Source organism: Rhinichthys klamathensis, unplaced genomic scaffold, assembly GCF_029890125.1.
Source record: "Rhinichthys klamathensis goyatoka isolate OS25496 unplaced genomic scaffold, OSU_Roscu_1.1 h1tg000018l_1, whole genome shotgun sequence".
Classification (NCBI taxonomy): Eukaryota; Metazoa; Chordata; class Actinopteri; order Cypriniformes; family Leuciscidae; genus Rhinichthys; species Rhinichthys klamathensis.
Window position 1 is genome coordinate 1,205,690 of NW_026606569.1, and position 21,061 is coordinate 1,226,750.

Consider the following 21,061-nt stretch of genomic DNA (forward strand, 5'->3'; position numbering starts at 1 on the left):
ACTAACTATTTATTATTGAATGTAACATTGTAGTGTTTTATCTAACATTGATGAAGGATATTTTTGTGAGTAAAGCTCATCCCCACGTGAGCAACAGAAAGAGTGCGTCTCATTTCGCTCCCTATTTCGTGAATCAGCTCATCGTAAACACTAATTCACACACTGGTTAGTGGTGAAGGAGAGAGAATGAGCAATTCGAAACGAGTCGTTTGAACCAACTCACTAAATGATTCACTTGTAGCGCTCGAAACAGCGCGCGCTGACGTCACCGGCACGTCGCAAATCAATTGCAAATGTTTCTTTTCATGAAAGCTTCATCTTTTAAGTAATATGTATTTATTATATTTGTCTTTTATATGTAATCTACATTTCATTAAATATCAAATAAAAAACAATAACTAGCTAAATATGAAATGTCCGAAGTTTGCATTCTTTTATTAACTCATTAACTCTTCAAGTCCTTTAACTCTCACTCTAACCAGTGCACTGAACTAGAGCTGATTGATTTCTGTTAATTATTCTCATCTTAAACAGGACAAACACACAGAAAAACACCCGGTGAAGCGGCTGAGATCCACGTGACTATTATAAAGATGGCGTTTATAAAAGAGGAGAGTGAAGACTTGAAGATTGAAGAAACATTCAGTGTGAAACATGAAGATACTGAAGAACAAACAGGTTGGTCTCATTCTCAAAGTCATTTGATCCTTATTAAAATATCCAGCTCTACAGAAATTAGTGATATTTCTGAAGAGTGTCCTAATTAATGCGGTTGACACTGAGTGTGAACAGACATGTTGAGATCACATGACCAGACAAATACTAATGCTGCTTAGTCCTGAGACGATCCTGCTTTCACCTTGGGCATTTGTTATTACGACACCACGCATCAAATTAGGAAAAACAATTCTCGTGTTTTCAGTTCAGATTAATTTTACACAATGAAACGATTTTATTTATATTACCTTATTATGCAACAGTATCTAAAAAAAGCATTTATTTTTATCATGCCTGATGAGTTTGGACAAGAGACCCCCTGACAAGAAATCAGGGACCATTCCTCCATACAGAATCTCTCCAGATCCTTCAGATTCACATGTAGGCCGCTGTACGTGAGCTGTATCGTTCAGTTTCGTTCCGACGAACGGGGCACTACATTTTCTTTTGCTCAATATGTTCAACGTTAATAAAAGGTATCCAAGCAAAAAGTTCTCCACGCATTATCCTGCAGTTAATGAGAAAAGTGTAATTTATTGGCGCACTATATTGACTGCGTATTGAGACATATAAAACTGTTTAGCTAGATTTTCAACCAATCAGCATCGAAAATGTAGGTAGGTCACAGCCAAAATCAAGCTAATATCACTACGCACATGTAAACATGGAGGAGGACGTAAGCAGCGCATCTTCATCTGATAACGGGGATTAAGCTCAATTAACACCCGTAAAGTGTATTCTTCATGTCGGAAAAGATGCTGGGAAAAGTCTGCAGCCCTTTACTGAAGTTCGATGGGAACAAATCAAGCAATGTGCGAAGGAATGGCTCAAAACGTCGGACACTACGGAGCTAGCTATTGATCCCATACTGCAGGTAAGTTACTTTCATAACATATCAATATTTGTTCATTATTTTTGGGTGATGCTAATTTACAAACTTCCCGATCAGAATCCCGATAAAAACATCGACATGATGAGAGACGCGTTGTCCTCCGTTGTTTGATCTGTTATCTGGGTGAAAAAGAGGATGACCTCATCCAAGAGTATGGTGTTTTGAGAAATGTATTTGTACATTGTTTTTATTTATAAAAATAGAAATGCAACTTAAACAATAATCTTTTTTTCTAATTAAATTATATAAAGCTAATGTGAAAATATTTAACACAAAATAGATTTTTGGCAGCCACTATATGAAAAAAGGTAACACTTTATTTTGATGGTCCACTTTAGACATTCTACTGACTATAAGTAACTGCAACTACATGTTAACTTACTCTATTAACCCTAACCTAGCAGTCTACTAATACTCTGAGTTAGTTGACATGTTACTATACAGTTAGTAGAATGTCTATAGAGGACCAGCGAAATTTAATTTCCCCCTCTACAATAGTGTCACCAAATGTAATTTTCAATTTATTTTATTTTTTCTTCCTGAATACACCCTCTGTCATTGGTGAAACTGTACTTATGTTATTGTGACAGTCTTTGTCTTTGTGGTCCACTGAAACACACTATTTTTATGTTTCAGTGATTACAAAGAAAATAAACTATAATGGTTTACTTGTAGTTGTCTTAGCATTTTAAGCTGTTATAAGAAATTTTTACAACCGTACACAAATCAAGTTTATAATTATGGACAGACTTATAATGAGACGGACGAGATAAAAATACTTCTTTAATGTTTGTTTTACAGTGTGACAATGGAGATATCCAGCAGCACATAATGAAAATTGCCATCTCCAAGAGGGATTCTCAGGAGGATTTCAGCATCATCTTGGAGGGGATGCAAGTCATGACTGGCTTGGAAAATCTGGCAAGAGCCTGTGCTGTTCTTCTTGGAATCACACTAAACCTCACCTACCCGAAAGATCTGAGGCACACTTTTGAGGCCTTTCAGAAGCTCTTCTTGGAACTGGATGTTTGCAAGTTTTCCCCGAAATTACTAACACTTAAAAACAAACACATGACTTAGACTGAGACAATGCATTATGACCAAGTTCTGGTGGAAAAAAAACTGCATTGATTGATGAACGTTTAATATTGTTCTACATACAAGCTTTCAGCAAGTACAAATTATTTGATATGTTTTGCTACAAGTTATTCACAAGTTTTAGTCAAGAATGTGACTTTTCCAACAGAAATTTGTATGCACATGTTTTTGTGTAACAAAATGATCTTTCTCAATGACATGGAAAATGTTAGCATTTTTTTGCTTTTATTTTTCATATCTTAAAACTGCTGTCTTACATTTTATATAGAGGGTATGCGCATGACGTCACCGTCGGCCGGAGTGAATGCGGTCACGCCCACAAGTGGCAAAAAGACTGAGCTGCAGCATTTGTTTTCAGCGTGAATGCCATGAAAATCACACAAAACACATCTAAAACGGGAAAGAGCTTTGCGATTGACTGTACAACTAGATTTGACCAGAAATCTGAGGTACTGTATATTTTTACAGACTGCAAAAAGCTACAGAACAGACTATATTCTGCATAATTGGATGTTTTTAAATAAACACTGACAAAAAACTATACAAGTTTTAGGGCTGGACGATATGATGATATACAGTATAACATTAATGTTTAGTGATCACTCGGATTTAGACCTATCTATATTGTATTTATATAAAACGTTTACAGGCAAATTGTCTTCATTTATTTCCCCGGCGTCGAAATCAGGCACATTTAAATGTCAGGAAACACGATTCCTGGCTGCATGTCAATATCCATGGATCACTGGATCTTTGATAAGTTGTAAGGAACACTATATCGAGTCCAACTTTTAGTTTAAACTGATAATAGTTTGTTTTACTCGCGTTAACGCAGTTTCCCCTATTAACTCCAGTCACGCAGCAGCTCTTCTGCCACTCAGTCCCGCTGAGGAGGGCGTGTTCCGGCGGGGAAGTGACGTTAATGCATTCCCTCTATAGATTTGTTTTATTTGTGCAAAAAATACAGAATAAAAGTATGTTTGATAACAAAAAGTGCATTATGTATTCATTATTATCTTAACCTGAAAAAGGCAGTAAATGTTATAATTAAGTAAATTTCATTAATACAAACGAGTAAATTCTGCTTGATTTATTTGTGAGACAACTTAAATTAAAAAAGCACATTCCACTAATAATATTAAATTAATCATGTGCCATAGACTAATTTAGGAAATTTTACTTAATTTATTTGGGTAGATTTCACACACACACACACAAAAAACCTTAATCTACTCAAATATAATACGTGTAATATTGTTACCATATTTTTTTTAAGTAGATAGCATGTAATATTTTTTACAGTGTACATGCAGTGCAGTTACTGCTCGTGTATGTGAATTGACAATTCACCATTATAGACGGTGGGCCGAGGCCCCGTATCTGCTTTACTTTTCGAAATGAATGATCCCCATGGAGGGAGAACCTGAATTTGTAAAGTTGGGACGGTTGTTTTATCCTCAACGATATGAAAAGTGTTGCCACTCCCATTTGTTGCACATTTTCCCCCGAAATCATAATGCACGACCGTAAATATGCAGGCAAACGCGGTTGCCTACTATATCAGTCGAGCCAATAGCGTGGCAAGATACTGACATAGGATTATTATTAACCAATCAGATGTAGCTTATTTAGAACAGTTGTTACGCGGATGATTCAGCTGTCAGACACGAACAGCATCTGCGGCGGCAGCACAGTGACAATCGCCAAGGACATTGTTTTTGTGATTGTAAGTATTCATTTAATTAGAATATGATATCTATGACAAATGTTTGTTTTGTACACTGTGTTGTTCAAACGTATGTAAGCGTCTCGTTAGTGTCGTTTTAAGTAGGGTAGTTTCAGCTGGCTAACTGACATAGTAGCTAGCATGTCTAACGTTAGGTCACAGCTCTGAACCAAAACTACAACATTACTAGAAGATTAATGCATCCTTAATTTTAATTCCAAAATCTAAACCAAGCTAATCTCCTGCATACGATCTCTTGCGATCGTATGCATGAGATTAGCTTGGTTTAGATTTTGGAATTAAAATGGATGTAAGCGTCTCGTTAGTGTCTTTTTAAGTAGGGTAGTTTCAGCTGGCTAACTAGCAGTAGCTAGCATCATGCGATTACATATTTGATTTGGTGTAAAGTTTTAAGTACTTAATTCTAACGGTAACACTTCGTCCAACTCACATAGGCTACAGCTCCACTGTATGTCCCCGGATAATTACCTCAGACTGTTTTGCAAACGTTCGCCAAAAACTCAAGGTAAACATGAACCTCTTGATATATAAAACATATTTAATTATCAGTTATATCTGACATAACATTAAAGGGTCAGCAAGCAGCCAATATTATAACCAGAGAGCTAAGAGCTCAAGAAGAACGGCATGTAATAGAAATAAGATTAGACTATCAAAGAACATATGCTATCAAACAGAGCAGAGTTATAATGTACATAAACATCGTACAGATTTACTTCTGCTGGAGTAGCCAACACACACACACACACCCCTCCCCACATGTGCATTTACATAACCACATGTGCCCTAGTCATCTTCAAGTGACTTATTGTCACAGTTTACACACTGACAGAGGTTTGTACATGGCAGCTCATGCAGTTTACATGTGCATCTACCCTTAACACAATTTGTTTTTTTACATGAGCAGTGCACAAGTTCCAGAATGGCCTCTGGAGCTGGCGGAAGTGTCATCCAGTCCACTCCGTAGAAATCCCCTACCACCCTTCCCCACATCACTGAATTAAGAAATGGTTTGAAACTTTAGGCAGGGGAAAACTCATCCTTCATATATTGGTTTCACCTGTTCCCTTAACATGGTTAATAAACCAGTTTCACAGCGTTCAGGTGTCTGGCCTTGTTGATGTTAATAATGCCATAATTGGAAGGGTACATTTTTGCAGGATGTTTTTATTATATACAGTGTATTAACAGTAATATATTTATATTATTTGTACTATTATACTGTTACTGCTATTACACTGCACATAACTGTATGTGTTTGATCGTACTGGAAATCCATATCTATTACACTCTTATAAGGCTACTGCTAATACATTGCACATTTATATTTAATTAATATTACTGTAAAACATACTACTTTCTTAAATGTATACTACTGTACCGAATGTCTTATACTGCGCCACCTATCTATACAATATAATACTGCACTGTAATATACTGCGCCACCTGTCTATACAATATAATACTGCACTGTATGTCTTTTACTGCACCTCCTGTCTGTACAATATAATACCAACCTTCATTTGCAGTTTCTTCAACTAATACTGCCTTCTCTCTTCTCCTTTGTGCTCGTTCTATCTTCGTGATATTTGTGAAATGGCTGTAGCACTCCCTGTGGTAGCCAATGTTAGCTGGTTTGACTAACTGGTTTGTAGGTTCCTGGCTTTGTAATTTGTATGCCTGTACTGCCTCTTCTGCTATAATACTTTCTCTGCATTCAAGGTCTTTCCACAGAAACACAGATTTAATAAATTTCTCCCAACTTATGTCTGTGAAGGGAATGGTGGGTCTATTTCCCTCACATATATGCATGCAGCACTTCATGTTTTTGCGATTTCATCCATAGTAAAAATGTGCGGGAAAAAGAGAAATGTGCGTTTTTATCATAGACATAATCAATACATAGACGCCCAATTGCCCGCTGGAGCGTACGTCAACGGTGCGGCCATATTGCGGAGGGCAACTTTCCCATAGATTTCATACCGGGAATTGAGAAAAATGTGTTTCGTGTGCTGCTTGGGGCTGTACAAATCGCCACACAATTGAAAACAGGTCTCGAGCAATTACTTTTCACAAGCAAGACTGAATATTTGTTTCTGGTTGTATTTGGCCATTATATAATTAGAAATTTCAAAATACTACTGTTATTGTGTCACGAAATGTAGTTTTAATAGTTTTTCAGTCGACAATGTAGTTGTCTAAAGCTCAAATCTATGGTTTATTCGTAAAGATAGAGCCTATTTAAAAATTTTATCTGACGTTTTTGGAGTGAGAGATCCGGGCGCTCATGTACCCCACCTGGAACAGCCTTACCTCGGCTATAGTGCTTCTGACGTTTGCCGCTGGCTCTGATGTCTAGTGGTTAAACATGATATATAATTCGACTTGTGTATATCTAACAGGTAATCTTTGGTCTCATTAATCTATAATTTGTTCCTTGGCAAATCGTTTTGGCTGAGGGCAAAGTAAAGTTTCATAACTTTATATTTAGGCTATTTTAACGTTGTATCCTGCTGTAGATGTCTATGGTTTTCATGATGTTGTGTTTCCAAGCAATACCATGGATTAAATGTGTGAAATCAGAACGGTATATTTATTAAAGATTACAACGAAATGACAGGACATCGTATGACAAAAGATGGTTACATAAAATAAAAACAGTGACAATGCATAACGTTACCTCTACATTCACATTTTGTGTCAAACTGAATACGTAGCATAAGTGGGCAAAATTAGTTAACAAGTTCAATCTTTCCTGGGCTAAAATCACTTCTCGAAAAGATGTGCACAGAGCATAGACTGTAGGTCAGACAGCAACTTCATATCAGCGCGCCCGTGTGTTGACAAACGCGTCACCAACACCGACACTTTCCCACGCACGCTATTGGATGAAGGCAACAAATACGTCACGCATGTCGGACCCAACACGTAGCCGCCTGCTCTATTCGCCGGGAAAATAACCTGGACAAAGTTACCGATATTATAGTAATGTGCAAAGTATGTGAGTGGCAACAATTTTTATTTGCTTTGTTGAAAAGTGTAGTGGTTATATATAAAAAACTGGGTTATCCATCCCCAGAGATCGTCTGAAAACACGAAATCCCCCCTCGGCCCACCGTCTATTAAATGTGTTCTTTTGAAAAGTGTTTTTTTATATATATATTATATTTTGGCTGAATTCTATTTGTTATTCAGATTTTACCTCAAATATTACCTTTGAATTGGAACAACATAATGAGAAGTAATTGGGATGTTAATGCTACAGTAGAAGTTTTCTTGATAATCTTATCATGTGTACTGTGCCTAGATAGCAACTTCAGGTATTTCACACATTTCAAACTGGTTTATTTTGTACCTCAAGTGGTAATTCAGCATTTTTGGGTTTATATGATAAACAGGTTTGAAAGTGCAAAATTCCCTATGTTTTCCCTTTTTTTCAAAATGGGAACCTTTAGCATCATTTTTCTCAAAAACTGCAAGGTTGTGTGCGGAGAACTTTTTCCTAAGGAATCTCTATATATTTCTGATGTTAAATATAAAAAAATTGGGTAGTGCCCCACATGGTGGAACGAAACCCTATTTCTAGGCCTCTTTTAGGCTACCGACAGCGGCCTAATGTTCATGTTGGCGCTTCTTCTCTTCAGTTCAGCCCACTCATCTTCTACAGGGTCCAGGACTGGGGACTGGGATGGCCATTGCAGGAGCTTAATTTGTGCTCAGAGATCACTGTTCTGTTGGAAGATCCAAACATGGCCCATTATACGATTTTCTAGCAGAAGTTGTCAGGTTTAGATTTTTTATCTGTTGATATTTGATCAAATCCATGATGCCATGCATCTGAACAATATGTCCAGGACCTCTGGCAGAAAATTAGGCCCTCAGCATTAAAGATCCAGCAGAGTATTTCATTTTACACATGGGGTACTTTTTTATCTCTGTGTGTGCACTAAACCCAACTTAAGTGTTTGCTGCCAAAATGCACTTTTTTTTGTTTTTGTTTCATCTATAGACCATAAAACGTTTGAAATGTAACTGACACGACTGAAACTTCAAACGGGACGGGTTATATGGTCAGATGAAACAAAAAAATATTAGCTTTGTTGTAACTTTCAACCCAGGAGACTCTCCGGGTCAGACTAACCTTGGTGAAGTTTGTCAGTAGCCCCGTTTTATTTTCATTCAGATTGGACTTTTAATCTGGTTATAATCGGAATAAAAATGCTGAAACCGATTTAAATTTCAGTCAGATTGAAAGGGGTGGAATAAATCTTTTCATTAACCGATAAAACTAGAAATTCATTTAAAAAGCAGATCTGATTACTTTTGAGACAAACGCATTGATCAGTATTTAAAAAAAAAACACATATTTGAACGACTGGATGGTAGGAAGTTTAGAAATTCGGACCTAAAATCCAAGGTAAACATTTCTAATAATTGTGTAGTTAATTCACATACTGTATTTTAGAAAGTTTTGGATATGTATCCTCTTCCCAAATTTGTCACTAATATAACACTATTAAAATAATTTAATGAGAAGGCTTATATTGAGCTTTTAAGATTTTGTTTACATCTACCTTGTAAATATATTCTTTGCTATTTTATTAAAAAGGTTACAATTACAACAACAATTAAAATTGTAACAATATTTCAAGTGTAATCTTTCTTTGTAAAAACTAAAGTATGCATTTTATCATACGTATTTCAAGGTTAAGGATTCATTAGTTTGAATAAAGCCTACATTGGAACCAACACTATAATAACATCTCAGATGATGACTTTATTTTTGACAAAGCATAATATATATATTTAACATATGAGCAGAAATTGGCAAACAAAAGCTTATTTGATGTGGCAGTAGTCTATTTTACAGTAAAAACTTTATAATCCATTCAAAACTAGCCACATAGCAGGGTTCCAGACTGCGACCAAATTGGTCGCATATGCGACCATTTTTTGAGAATGTGCGAGTTAAATTGTTATGTGGTCGCATTTGTGCGAGTGGACGCTTGAGCAACAGAACGCCGTTGTATCAGCTGCTGCAGTCCGTAACTTATGTTCAAAATGAACGAGTAGGCTACATCATGAATCCATTTTCCAAACCGTGTTTTTGACTTATTCTGAATCACTACGGTACACCTATAATAAGTGTTTATATTCGGACTATTTTATCCCGGGGTCGTCTCGGCTGCGGAGTAGCCCAGTGCCTGCGTGACTCGCCATAGACATTAACGGAGAGAAGCTCCGTTTACAATGTTCTTCCGCAAGACACGTGCAGTTTATTTATTGACGAACGTAGACGTCACGCGCATTGCACACTGATGGTGAAACGCGCCAATTACGAATTCACGAATTAAGGCATATAAAAATTATAAAAATGGTCTCACGAAACACAGAGCCCCTTCCTACGTCTTTTCAGCGGTTATATTTTCCTCTGTCGAGCGATTACTCTCATGATCGCTCGACAGAGGAAAAGGAAATTATTATAAAATGCAGAAGGTAAGGAGTGTGAGATTTCTGCTTTTTGTTACAACTATAATGTTACTAAAATCTGTATCAGTTTATTATAATACTCTAATCTTTTAAAATGTAATGCATATATTTGAATGTTTAATGATTTTTAAAAGATAGAAAGATGATAATAGACAGATAGATAGATAGATAGATAGATAGATAGATAGATAGATAGATAGATAGATAGATAGATCGATAGAATATGATTCAAATGTAAATAGATAGATTGTATATAATTCAAATGTTAAATGCTTAAAATTACACATTAAAATTACTGTCCAAAATCCATGAAAATCCTGAAATTCGGCAATGATAATTAATATATTACAGGTATTTCTGCTGCAACCCAGAAAGCCTTTGCTAGCCTTGGTCCATTAAAACCACTATTCATCAGCATGCATTGATTAATCCCATGGCATGTAGCAAAAAAAAAGAAGAAAAAGGTGCGACCAAATCATATGCTGGTGCGACCAACTGAGAAAGTTGGTAGCACCAGTGCAACCAGTGGAAAAGTTAGTCTGGAGCCCTGCATAGGCATATCGTTTTTAGCCCGATCTCATGAAAGTGCCGTATCTATGTAGCACAAATTTAATTTCTCGTACCATTCATATGCCAAAAATAGTTTTTGCGTGCATACGCAGTTTACATGTGATACGCAGTTTATGGGTGTAATACATACGCACTCCACACCCCTAATCCTACCAAAGGGGTTTACAGTGCGTATCGTTTGCACGCAAAAACTAAATGGCGTATAAATGGTACGAGAAATTAAATTTGTGCTATAGATACGCACTTTCATGAGATTGTGTTGTTTTTATGATATATTAGGGCATATAAATGTTAATTTGCAGTTTAAGTTGCTTATACTAAGACATTTTATTTCAACATATTTCAGTCGATTTTTAGTCATCTCAGTATAGCAATATAGTTTGGTAAGAGCTGTTCATTCATTCACACACAGACAAGATTCATATTTAAACAGGCTTTTAAGCGGTTTACATACACTATTCCATATCGCAATTAGAACAAAGCACTTAATAATTAAAAACGTACTATTCACTCAGATGCATCCGTTGCTCCTCGAAATGAATTTAAACCAGCACTTCTGAGGTAAATTTCCCAGGATTATTCCTCACAGCCTTGCAAGACAACGTAATGTACTGTAGTCTGATTAAACTTGTTGTGTTTTATCGAGGTGATGTGTGGGCGTTGACACGTCTCGGATCGCCTCAGATCATTTGCGTTTGAATAGCGCGCGCTCTCCATGGGTGTGATCACATTAAAAGATAATAAGCTATAATGAGCTGATATGAGAACGACTGACATCTCTCTCTTTTCATATAGATTACATAAACAGAGAATATTTGTTTTTGTTATGAATTAGATAATTTAAAAGTCAGAGGTGGGTAGTAACGAAGTACATTTACTTCGTTACATTTACTTGAGTATTTTTTGGGAAAATTTTTACTTTTAAGAGTAGATTTAATTGTGGGTACTTTTACTTTAACTCGAGTACATTTCTAATGAAAAAACGGTACTTTTACTTCGTTACGTTGGGCGACGTTCCTCTCGTTACTTTATTTTAATGCAATATGTTGTTAAAAGCGTAGTTTATTCCAAGCGCGCGCTCTCTCTTTTTTTCTGGGCATGAGCGATGCTCAATTCACAAATGAATCACTCTTTTGAGTCGATTCTGTTCAAAGACTTCATCAAACAAGTTGGGCAGATCTGTCTAAATCGGTTCGCGAATCAGTTTGAATGATCTGTTCAGTTTCCTGCACGCACTGAATCAGATCGGAGTCGTAACAGGAAGATTACATCAACATCAAGATTACATCAAGAGCGTTGTATGAAGTGGCGGTCCACAGTCTACAGTACAGTCTAGAAAGTAAATCTGCAAATGCATCATATTTTTTGCCAGCGATGAAGATCTTTATTAGTTGAACATCTTCGTATGTTACTTCGTAAGCTGTCTGTGAATGAATTATTCCACACGACGATACATTCGATTTCATTTCATTCAGGTAATACATTTTACAACCAAACAGATTATTACGCCATATAGCACTACTACAAAGTATGACATTACCCTTTTTTTGGACATATACATTAATTTATACATAAAATAAGCCATCATCCAGTTTATGAATGTGTGTACACACACAATGTGTGTATTGCGCAGTGGCGTGCGAACTCGACTTGAAAACGAATGCCTTTGCCTGCCTTATTAGACACAGTTAACCAGTTTAAAGATGCTTTCACAAATATAGCCTACATTTAAATACATTTTGGAGAACAGACAGAAGAAGATCCGTGCATTTGATCGTTGGTTGTGTTTGGCATGACATGACTGCGGGCACATGTGCAGAGTTTTAACACTTTCTAATCTGTGTCAATGGTTCCCACCCCTTTACATGAATGCAAAACTCCATAGAGTCACTTTATTCCGACATTGTCTAATAATCCAAATGTAGTTGTATAAGTTATTATACTATTATACAAACCAAAGGACAGGCAATGGTTTTCGGGCTATAGATATAATATACAGATATACAGAAATAATGTTTGTCTCTTCTTGTTTTTGTTGCAAAGATAGCTTATCTAATTATGATAATTTTAGTCATTAAAATAAAAAAATATCTAAATAATGTCATGTTATATATATATATATATATATATATATTTATATATATATAGGCCTATGTGATCCAAAGTAACTAGTAACTAACTACTTGAGTAGTTTTTTCATTGGATACTTTTTTACTCTTACTCAAGTAACTTTTAAGATTATTACTTTTACTTTTACTTTGAGTAAATATTTCTATAAGTACTTGTACTTTTACTTGAGTACAGTTTTTGGATACTCTACCCACCTCTGTTAAAAGTACACATTTAAATGATTATAAAGATATATAGCTCATGCCTGGGGTGAATAGTATTCGCTGAGCTTTAAGTTTAGAGACGTGCTCCAAAAAAAAAGTTCACGGTGATGAAGAGCCAGAAAGCACACCCTGTTTATTTTCTTTATTTTACAAAAGCATATTTTATTTTGATTGTAAGTGGACACATAAAAAAAAGACATTTAACAGTTTATTTTTTCATATTTCTTAAAGGCACATACTCCGTAATTTTGTTAATACAGGACATCATTCAAACTGCAAAGTGTTTACTTATTTGTGTACACTCGCAATAAAATACAACATTGTGCTTTTGTCAAACTATAAACTCTTGTCAAACTGTAACCTACAACTGTCACCCAACCAAAAACACACACACACACACACAGTTTTAAAAGCAAAACATATTTATCCAACCCCATTTTAAATCAGTCTGTGGGTTCCATTATTTGGACATTCATCATATCGCATTGGTTTTTATTTCTTGTCCTCAAACAGAGCTCTAATCTGTTTATTTTTAAGTTGCACATTCTACATTGATTAAAAAAGATGTTTTTGATGGTGGTATTATTTTATACGGAAATCAATTATTTATAATTCAGATGAGAATAAAGTTAGGGTTAATTAAAATTAAGGAAAACAAATATATTGATCTGAAATATAGCAAATTAATTTTAAATTCATTCAGGTACAATTACCAAACTTTTCTCAAGGTCTTTTTGTCTTTTTATTAATTTAATTAATAAACTAATTGTATAAAACTATTGTCAGTGCACTACAAATAAACTGGATCTAAGCCTTTATTAATATAAATTCAAGGCTTAAGACATTTATAAAAATGCCTTCTATATTTTTGTTTTGCTTTTCACTCCATCGTACCGAACCGTGATGTCTGAACCAAGGTTTGAACCGAACCGTGACTTCTGTATACCGTCCCACCCCTAGTATTGTCGTCATACCTATAAATTACGTTAAGCTATGCTAAAAGTGGTACCGCCAGACCCGGAGATCGGCTGAATGGTTTCCAAAACGGTAAAAAACAATTGTTTTACTCGAGGGGAGGTGGAAAATGAGCTTATTTCCCTAAATGGTGGAATATCCTTGTACGGTTAGCTAGGCTTATCCTTAGCCGGGTACCCAAAGACCCCCCCCCCCCCCCCGATAGGGATTGCTGTTTGACAAAAACGGAATTCCTTCATAGTGTGCCTTTAAGTCTGTATGACCAGAAATGATGGAGTATTTTTAAATCTATTTTGCTGCTATGTGGAAAAATCGAGCAAAACACGCCGACGCGTTTGTCGACCCCAGTGGGTTAAAGTTGGTGTATAACCAAGCTAAAATGCATAACAACAGTAGTGGAGTGGATCCTACGAACTTCCCCTTTTCTGAGCAAATGGACAAAGTCATGGGTGATGGGCGACCACTATCCAACGTCAGAGACAGGGTTCTCAAGTTTGATCAAAAGCTTGGAGTGAGATCACATACGGTTAGGGGAGGAGCCTTAATGGAGCCCCGCCCCCTCCCATCCCCGCCCCCAATTTTACCCATTGTTCATAATAACCAGCACAAGTTGAAATTATAGCAGTTGGTAAATCTGATAAATGACAGAGCAATTCATCACATCAAATATAGGCCTACTCTTTAATGTTATATTTCAAAATTACAAATAACAAATTGTTTCAAACAGTTTGGAAAAACAAATCTTTTTTGCATTTTTCCCTGACATCTTTGAAAAATACAAATGCAATAGCAATGATTAGGCTATGATTAGTATGTTTTGTCTGTATACAAAATATTACCCATGGCACTCTGCTTTAATACACGTAGCCTTAATGTAACTAGAAAGACTATTAATACAGTATAATATATAATTTAAAATAAAATTAAGAAATACATCTTAATTCCTTCCCATAACATTTCCCTTAGTTTCAGATAACTAGCCAAACTGAGTCAAAGCTTCTGGCCTGGTTGCAAAGTAGTTGTAGAGTTTTTGACTGCATCAATAATGTATACGAGGGGCTATATATTAAATGTTCTAGCCTAAAAATGTTAGGCGAGCTTTCTTCCAACTTACATTCTCCATGACGACGTGTGTTCGCGCGGTGGCCGAGAATATGTCCGTCAACTTCCGTGTGTTCGCGGACTTCACGCATCTATGTTGCCTAGTAACGAACGCAATCTGGCCGAGATACGGACGCGCTGGCGGCAGGAAACTTCACTTTTTGTGCCTGCGCCTCGTATACAACGTTATGTATAAAGCTTGCAGGACAACTTGGTTGGCATTGCCTTTTCAGCGTGAGAAATACACTGTGTGGCGTGTGAACTGATTGAATTGCGTGTGTCTCACGGCCAATGCGTGAGACTTGAGAACCCTGGTCAGAGAAAACAGAGTGGATGTGGGCTTTCAAGAAGCTATGTGCGCATGTCACAAAGTGGCATGTAAACAGGGCTACTGTTCACTCAACCGGGAAGTACCTGATTGCAACTTCACCATCATTGACCTATTGAACCATCAAGACTTTCATCCGAGACTGCGTCTGGATGCTTGTTCAACGGCTAAAGGCTGATTTATATTTCTGCATCGGACCTACGCCGGAGCCTCTACGCTATAGACTACGTGTTGGTTTTCATTTATACTTCTGCGTCGTTGTCCGCGTTGACGCGCAATTACACATGCAGAGGGAGCGTGTGAAACCCGGGGAGAGGTTCCTAGCAGACCAATCACAGCGCTTGCGGTACGCCTAAAATTGACGCGTTGCTACATTTTTGGAGAGGTGCACGTCAGGGTACGCCAAATCGCTACACCCAGCCCACGACGTAGCTACGGCATGAGTTCGACGCAGAAGTATAAATTGGGCTTAAGGCAATGCAAGTATCATACATTTAACTAAACCAAACAGAGGATTAGTATAATCTGTAGATCCCATGCTGATGGTTGTTCAGGTGGTTAAGTGACTCTTATATATCCATTGCTTCATTCCACTTGTTTCATTTCATGAATTCACTTTCACTTTCCATTTTATCCATGTGTCCATGATTTGTGTGTATGTGTTTAGACTAGTTATGTGTTTGTGATTTAAATAAACTTTTGTGCACATTTACGTGAGTATTGATTATTTGGTCACTGCTTGCAAAACAGAGCCTGTAGCAAGAGTAGTTCTGTATGCAGTAAGAAATGGTTATTCTCTGTGGTGTAGGATCTGAGAGCAAATCAGACTGAATGACTCCTTCAGACTGTGAATGAAGAGCCGAATTCCGAATCAACACTCAGGACCCCAAATCAGTAACCTGACTCCGCCAGATGGATTTGCTCCGCATATCCATCTGGAAACCTTCCGTTGAAGTAGTTTTGGTAAGGGGCGAAAATACTGGTTAGCTGATTGGCCTATGTTGGTGATAGACGGGCCAAATCAACCAATCAGATCAACGAAGCATATGACGTACTAACAGAGCGTATCTTTTCCTCTGAGAAAAGCCTCCAGAGCAGTGTTTTGCTCTTCTTTCAGTGAAGAAATACTCTGTAATTCCGATAAAACTTGCTCGATAGCCACGCTGATGCTAGTTTCATCCGCTGAAGCCGACATGTTCTTTAGACTGAACTGTCGCGCTTCTCGTTGCGTCACACCTCAACCCGCCTCAAAGCCAACGCTGATTGGACGTTCGTTTGGTGAACTGCTCCCAAATTTTCTTTAACGGAAAGTATCCAGACTGATCTGCGAGTGAAACCTTGAAAGCTCGCGAGATCAGGATGGTCTCACGAGGCTACCAAATCAGAGGATCTGCCATTCAGTCTGGAAAACCCCAGCTAAATATTTATGGCCATGCAAGCTTGTAAGAGATGATCCTAGCTAAAGGAAGAGCTTGTCAACTACAAAAGGTTAACCCAAGACTAAAGGTCCAAAGGGCGAGAGATCTACCATGGGTCAATGCCAGAGATTTTTTGATCCCCACGAAAGAGATCCAAAGACCTCTGAGTGATCTCTCACTGAAATCTCTTAAAGACCACAGAGACTGAGACCATTGAATGGTTGAAAGAATGGGTTTATTGTTTCCTATCAGTATGACCGTCTGCTCGTAAGACAAAATATGACTTGAAAGAAATCTGTGTAAAATGTATCAAATTCTTATTATAGAAATCATAACCGAATTGTACTCTACTAGAGCGGGAAAGTTAAGACGTGACTAGTCAGATAACATGTTATTTATGGGGGAGAAGGAGGAATAGTCACACCCTGAGCTAAAGACAAAGTCTAATTGGTTAGAAATCCTCCCGGAGGCTGGACAAGCATTTTGAGTTTAAAATCTCAGAACACTAACAAAGCATCAGGAGACACACCGCAGAAAATGGCTTAACAGTTTCATTCAAGCCATCTAGCTACTCTCGTCTTATTTACTTTTCTTCCTCTTACTTAGTTTCCTTTCTTTACGTTGAGTCTCCTATTATAAGTTAAGTTTTGCCGCAAAGTTTATTCAATGACTCTACAACCTTCGCCTACTTCAAACTTCAGCCACGAGATATTTACAAAAAAGAACACAATCAAACATAAAACAAAAACATGGCAAGGCATGAAAACTCTGGACATGGAACAATCAATACTCGACAAAGACACAGGGCAAACAAGAGGGCTTAAATACACACAATACTAAGGACAAGACAAGGGACACCTGTGAACAATTAACAATAAACCAATTACAACATGACACAACAGACAAGGGAACACATGGCAGGATCACATGACTAAAACCAGGGGATCACATGACAGACAAAAGACAGGAACAAGATACAAACACCCAACACGTGACACTCCATTAATTGGCTTCCCAAGGCGTCACTCAAGGAAACAATGAGACCGCCAATGAAGCAAAGAACCTGGGAAATCCCCTCTCCAGCAAGGACCACTAAGGGAATTCCCATTCAAAGAAGACACAAATGCAAGGGATGCCTCTTAGCTGGTGCATTGATATAAAATTGAATAACCCCGTCTAAGAAATGGTAGAAGGGTTAAATTAATGATTGATGGTTCGTTCAAGTCAGGTTTTACAAAGTGCATATATAATTTCACTCTCTTAAACTCATTCTTTCTTTCTGCAACTCATGTGCGTTTGTGTTAGGTATTAGGTGTGTGTGTTAGAATAATCAATAAAATTTGTATTTAAAGAGAAGTGTCTTGTGTTATGTTCTTACAAATTCAGTGTCTTAAATTGTTGATTTATGTGACCGTGCTAAAATATAGTGTTTTCACTACAGATTAGATATTCATCCTCTTCTGAGCTGATAACTACGGCCCGTTCAAGTGAACGCTGGACGAGTCATTTGTCAATGGTTTAATTGATTGTCATTTTAATTGTACTACAAGCTAATTACAATCCAAATATTTATAATCCATTATAACAAGTTATAATTAATTATTCATATTTCCAATGGGCTAATTTCGTCATGATGTGATGAAAATATAAAACTGAGTATCATCTCCATAACATGGTGAAATGTAATGATTATGTCCCTCAAGGGAAGCATATACAAGGAAAAAAGCAGAGGACCTAATACTGAGCCCTGTGGCACACCATACTTGTATTTGATGAGATGTCTCTTCATTTACACTAACAGTGGTAGCAGTTGGATTGATTGGACCTAAACTTGTACCATTGCTTGTCCAAAAATGTCAACATAAATCTCAAGCTATCCAGGAGATTGTCATGCTATGTTGTTGAAAGACCTAATTGCAGTAGGAAAGAGATTTAGCTGTGATTATAAGTAATACTATAGGGCTTAAATCCTGACTAAAATCACTGAAAATTTGTGAAGAGTTACAAGCATGGAAAAGAGTTTCTGAGGTTACATGTCACATTTCTTTCAGTAGCTTAGTGGGTATATGATCTAGCATAAATGTTCTTGGCTTTGATGCTTTAAATGCCTAAATGTTTTGATTTCTGTTGGTTTTTGCCAATACACTGGGGTTAATTTCTATATGCCTCTTCTTGTCTTAGACCTGATGCCACTGAAAGAGGAGAGTGAAAACCTGAATGAAAATGAAGAGAAAGAGCAGCATGAGAAACATCCTAATTTCATAACTGGAGAAAAGTATTTTAGTTGCTCACAGACTGAAAAGACTTCCTCACGAAATATAGCTCAAAAGACAGGAACTAGAAATTCTTTAACTTGCTTTATATGTGTAAAGAGTTTCAGTCGTCATGGAAACCTTAAAATCCACATGAGAATTCACAATGGAGAGAAGCCTTTCACCTGCCAACAGTGTGGACAGAGTTTCACTCAGAATGGACACCTTAAAGTCCACATGAAAATTCACAATGGAGAGAAGCCTTACACCTGCCAACAGTGTGGAAAGAGTTTCACAACAGAACTAAACCTTAGCTATCACTTAAGCATTCACACTGGAGAGAAGCCATTCACATGTGATCAGTGTGGAAAGAGATTCACACGTAAAGTAAACCTTTATAACCATTTCCGGATTCACTCAAGAGAGAACTGTTGTCATCAGTGTGGAAAGAGTTTCTCAGGCATGAACCGCCTTACCAGGCACATGAAAATTCACACTGGAGAGAAGCCTTTCGAATGTCGCGAGTGTGGAAAAAGTTTCACTCAACAAGGAACCCTTAACATCCACATGAGAATTCACTCTGGAGAAAAGCCTTACACATGCCCTCAGTGTGGAAAGAGTTTCACTGTAAAAGGTCACCTTAAAGCCCACGTGAGAATTCATACTGGAGAAAAGCCTTACAGCTGCCAACAGTGTGGAAAAAGTTTCACTGAAAAAGGAAGCCTTGCAAGGCACTTGAGAATTCACAATGGAAAGAAGCCCTTTACCTGCAAATTGTGTGGAAAGAATTTCACTGAAACAGGACACCTTGAAATTCACATGAGAATTCACACTGGAGAGAAGCCTTTCGCCTGCCAACAGTGTGGAAAGAGTTTCTCTCAAAAAGGAAACCTTAAAGTCCACATGAGAATTCACATTGGAGAGAAGCCTTTCACCTGCCAACAGTGTGGAAAAAGTTTCACTGAAAAAGGAAGCCTTAAAAGGCACATGAGAATTCACAATGGAAAAAAGCTGTTGACCTGCAGTCATGAATAAGTTTCACCCAAAAAGGAAACCTTGAAGTCCACATGAGAATTCACACTGGAAAGTGTGTCCTTACACCTGCAAACTGTGTGGGAAGAACATTTCTTGAAAAGAAAGTCTTCAGACATGAGTTCACACTGTTTCACGTCAGTTACACATGTAAAGAAACCCTTAATTGCAACATAAGGATTTACTCGAGAGAGCTGTTTTAGATGTCGTAAGTGAGGGAGAAGTTCACAGAATAGAAACACCTTAAAGGAGCACTTCACCCATTTCAACATTAATCTTTATTGAAAGTGGGTCATATATGTAGTCGAAATGTAAAAGAAATTTTGAATTTGGTGCCCTCTTGACCGAGAAAAGACAGAAAATAACTTTAGGGCGCATTTGTGTGTAAGACCACAACTCCCAGAATGCACCACGTTGCACAGCTCCGCAAGCCACTCCCACTAATCCAGAACAGCGCAAAGTCGCAAACATCAGAGAAATCACTCTTCCGTCTACTCTACAGGGCTAACGTTAGCTGCCAACAGAGTTAGAAATTCATTTCACACAAAATGTATAGTTAGTTGGCTGTGGCGAGCAGGACGAGGGACGTGAGAGCGGCGCGAGGCCGGTGGCGTGAGTGATAATGTACGACACCTGTGAGACGCACTGGTCTCTCTCGCGTCTCTCACCGAGGAGCGGACGCATAAAACGAGGAGCGACAGGGCAGATCGAGAGAGGAACAGGCCTGATTTTATGGTGTGTTTTGTTTCTGTTGTGTGTGGCCAGCAGTGCGGGGCTGCTGGCTTATACTTTTGTTTTGTATTTGTTTATTTTACTATTAAAATGTTTAAATGTTCGCCGATTCCCGTCTCATTCTTCCCACAACAACGAAGCCGAAGCCGCCGCCGCCGCCTCTTGTTCCTCCATCAGCCTCAGCTGCTCTTCGCTATATTGTGGCTCGTATAAATAGCCACGAACATCAGTTTCGAGCAAAAGATTTTCAAAATCCTCGTCTTCCATATCGTGTGTCGTAAATTCAGGCATTATGGTAAATCTAACTCCTTGAGCGCTTGTTAGCTTAGCTTGCTGTCTTCCAAGCAAGATGGCGGATTAATAGTTTAGTTTCTTT

At 37.6% G+C, this 21,061-nt stretch overlaps 1 protein-coding gene across 1 annotated transcript; it reads left to right on the plus strand.

The window, feature by feature from the left end:
• Window positions 1-536: 536 nt before the first annotated feature.
• On the plus strand, window positions 537-20,312 carry LOC130070432 (gastrula zinc finger protein XlCGF57.1-like). Its single transcript, XM_056234824.1, has 2 exons — window positions 537-678; window positions 18,851-20,312. Exons 1-2 carry the CDS (start codon window positions 594-596, stop codon window positions 19,954-19,956), a joined length of 1,191 nt encoding a protein of 396 aa, XP_056090799.1. The 5' UTR covers window positions 537-593; the 3' UTR covers window positions 19,957-20,312.
• The last annotated feature ends 749 nt before the right edge of the window (window positions 20,313-21,061 follow it).

What these genes read in the sequence shown, in the direction of transcription:
- LOC130070432 (XM_056234824.1), top strand. Translation starts at nt 594, where the DNA reads ATGGCGTTTATAAAAGAGGAGAGTGAAGACTTGAAGATTGAAGAAACA. An exon ending in AGATACTGAAGAACAAACAG is followed by an intron (nt 679 to 18,850) that starts GTTGGTCTCATT and finishes TTCTTGTCTTAG; the next exon opens with ACCTGATGCCACTGAAAGAG.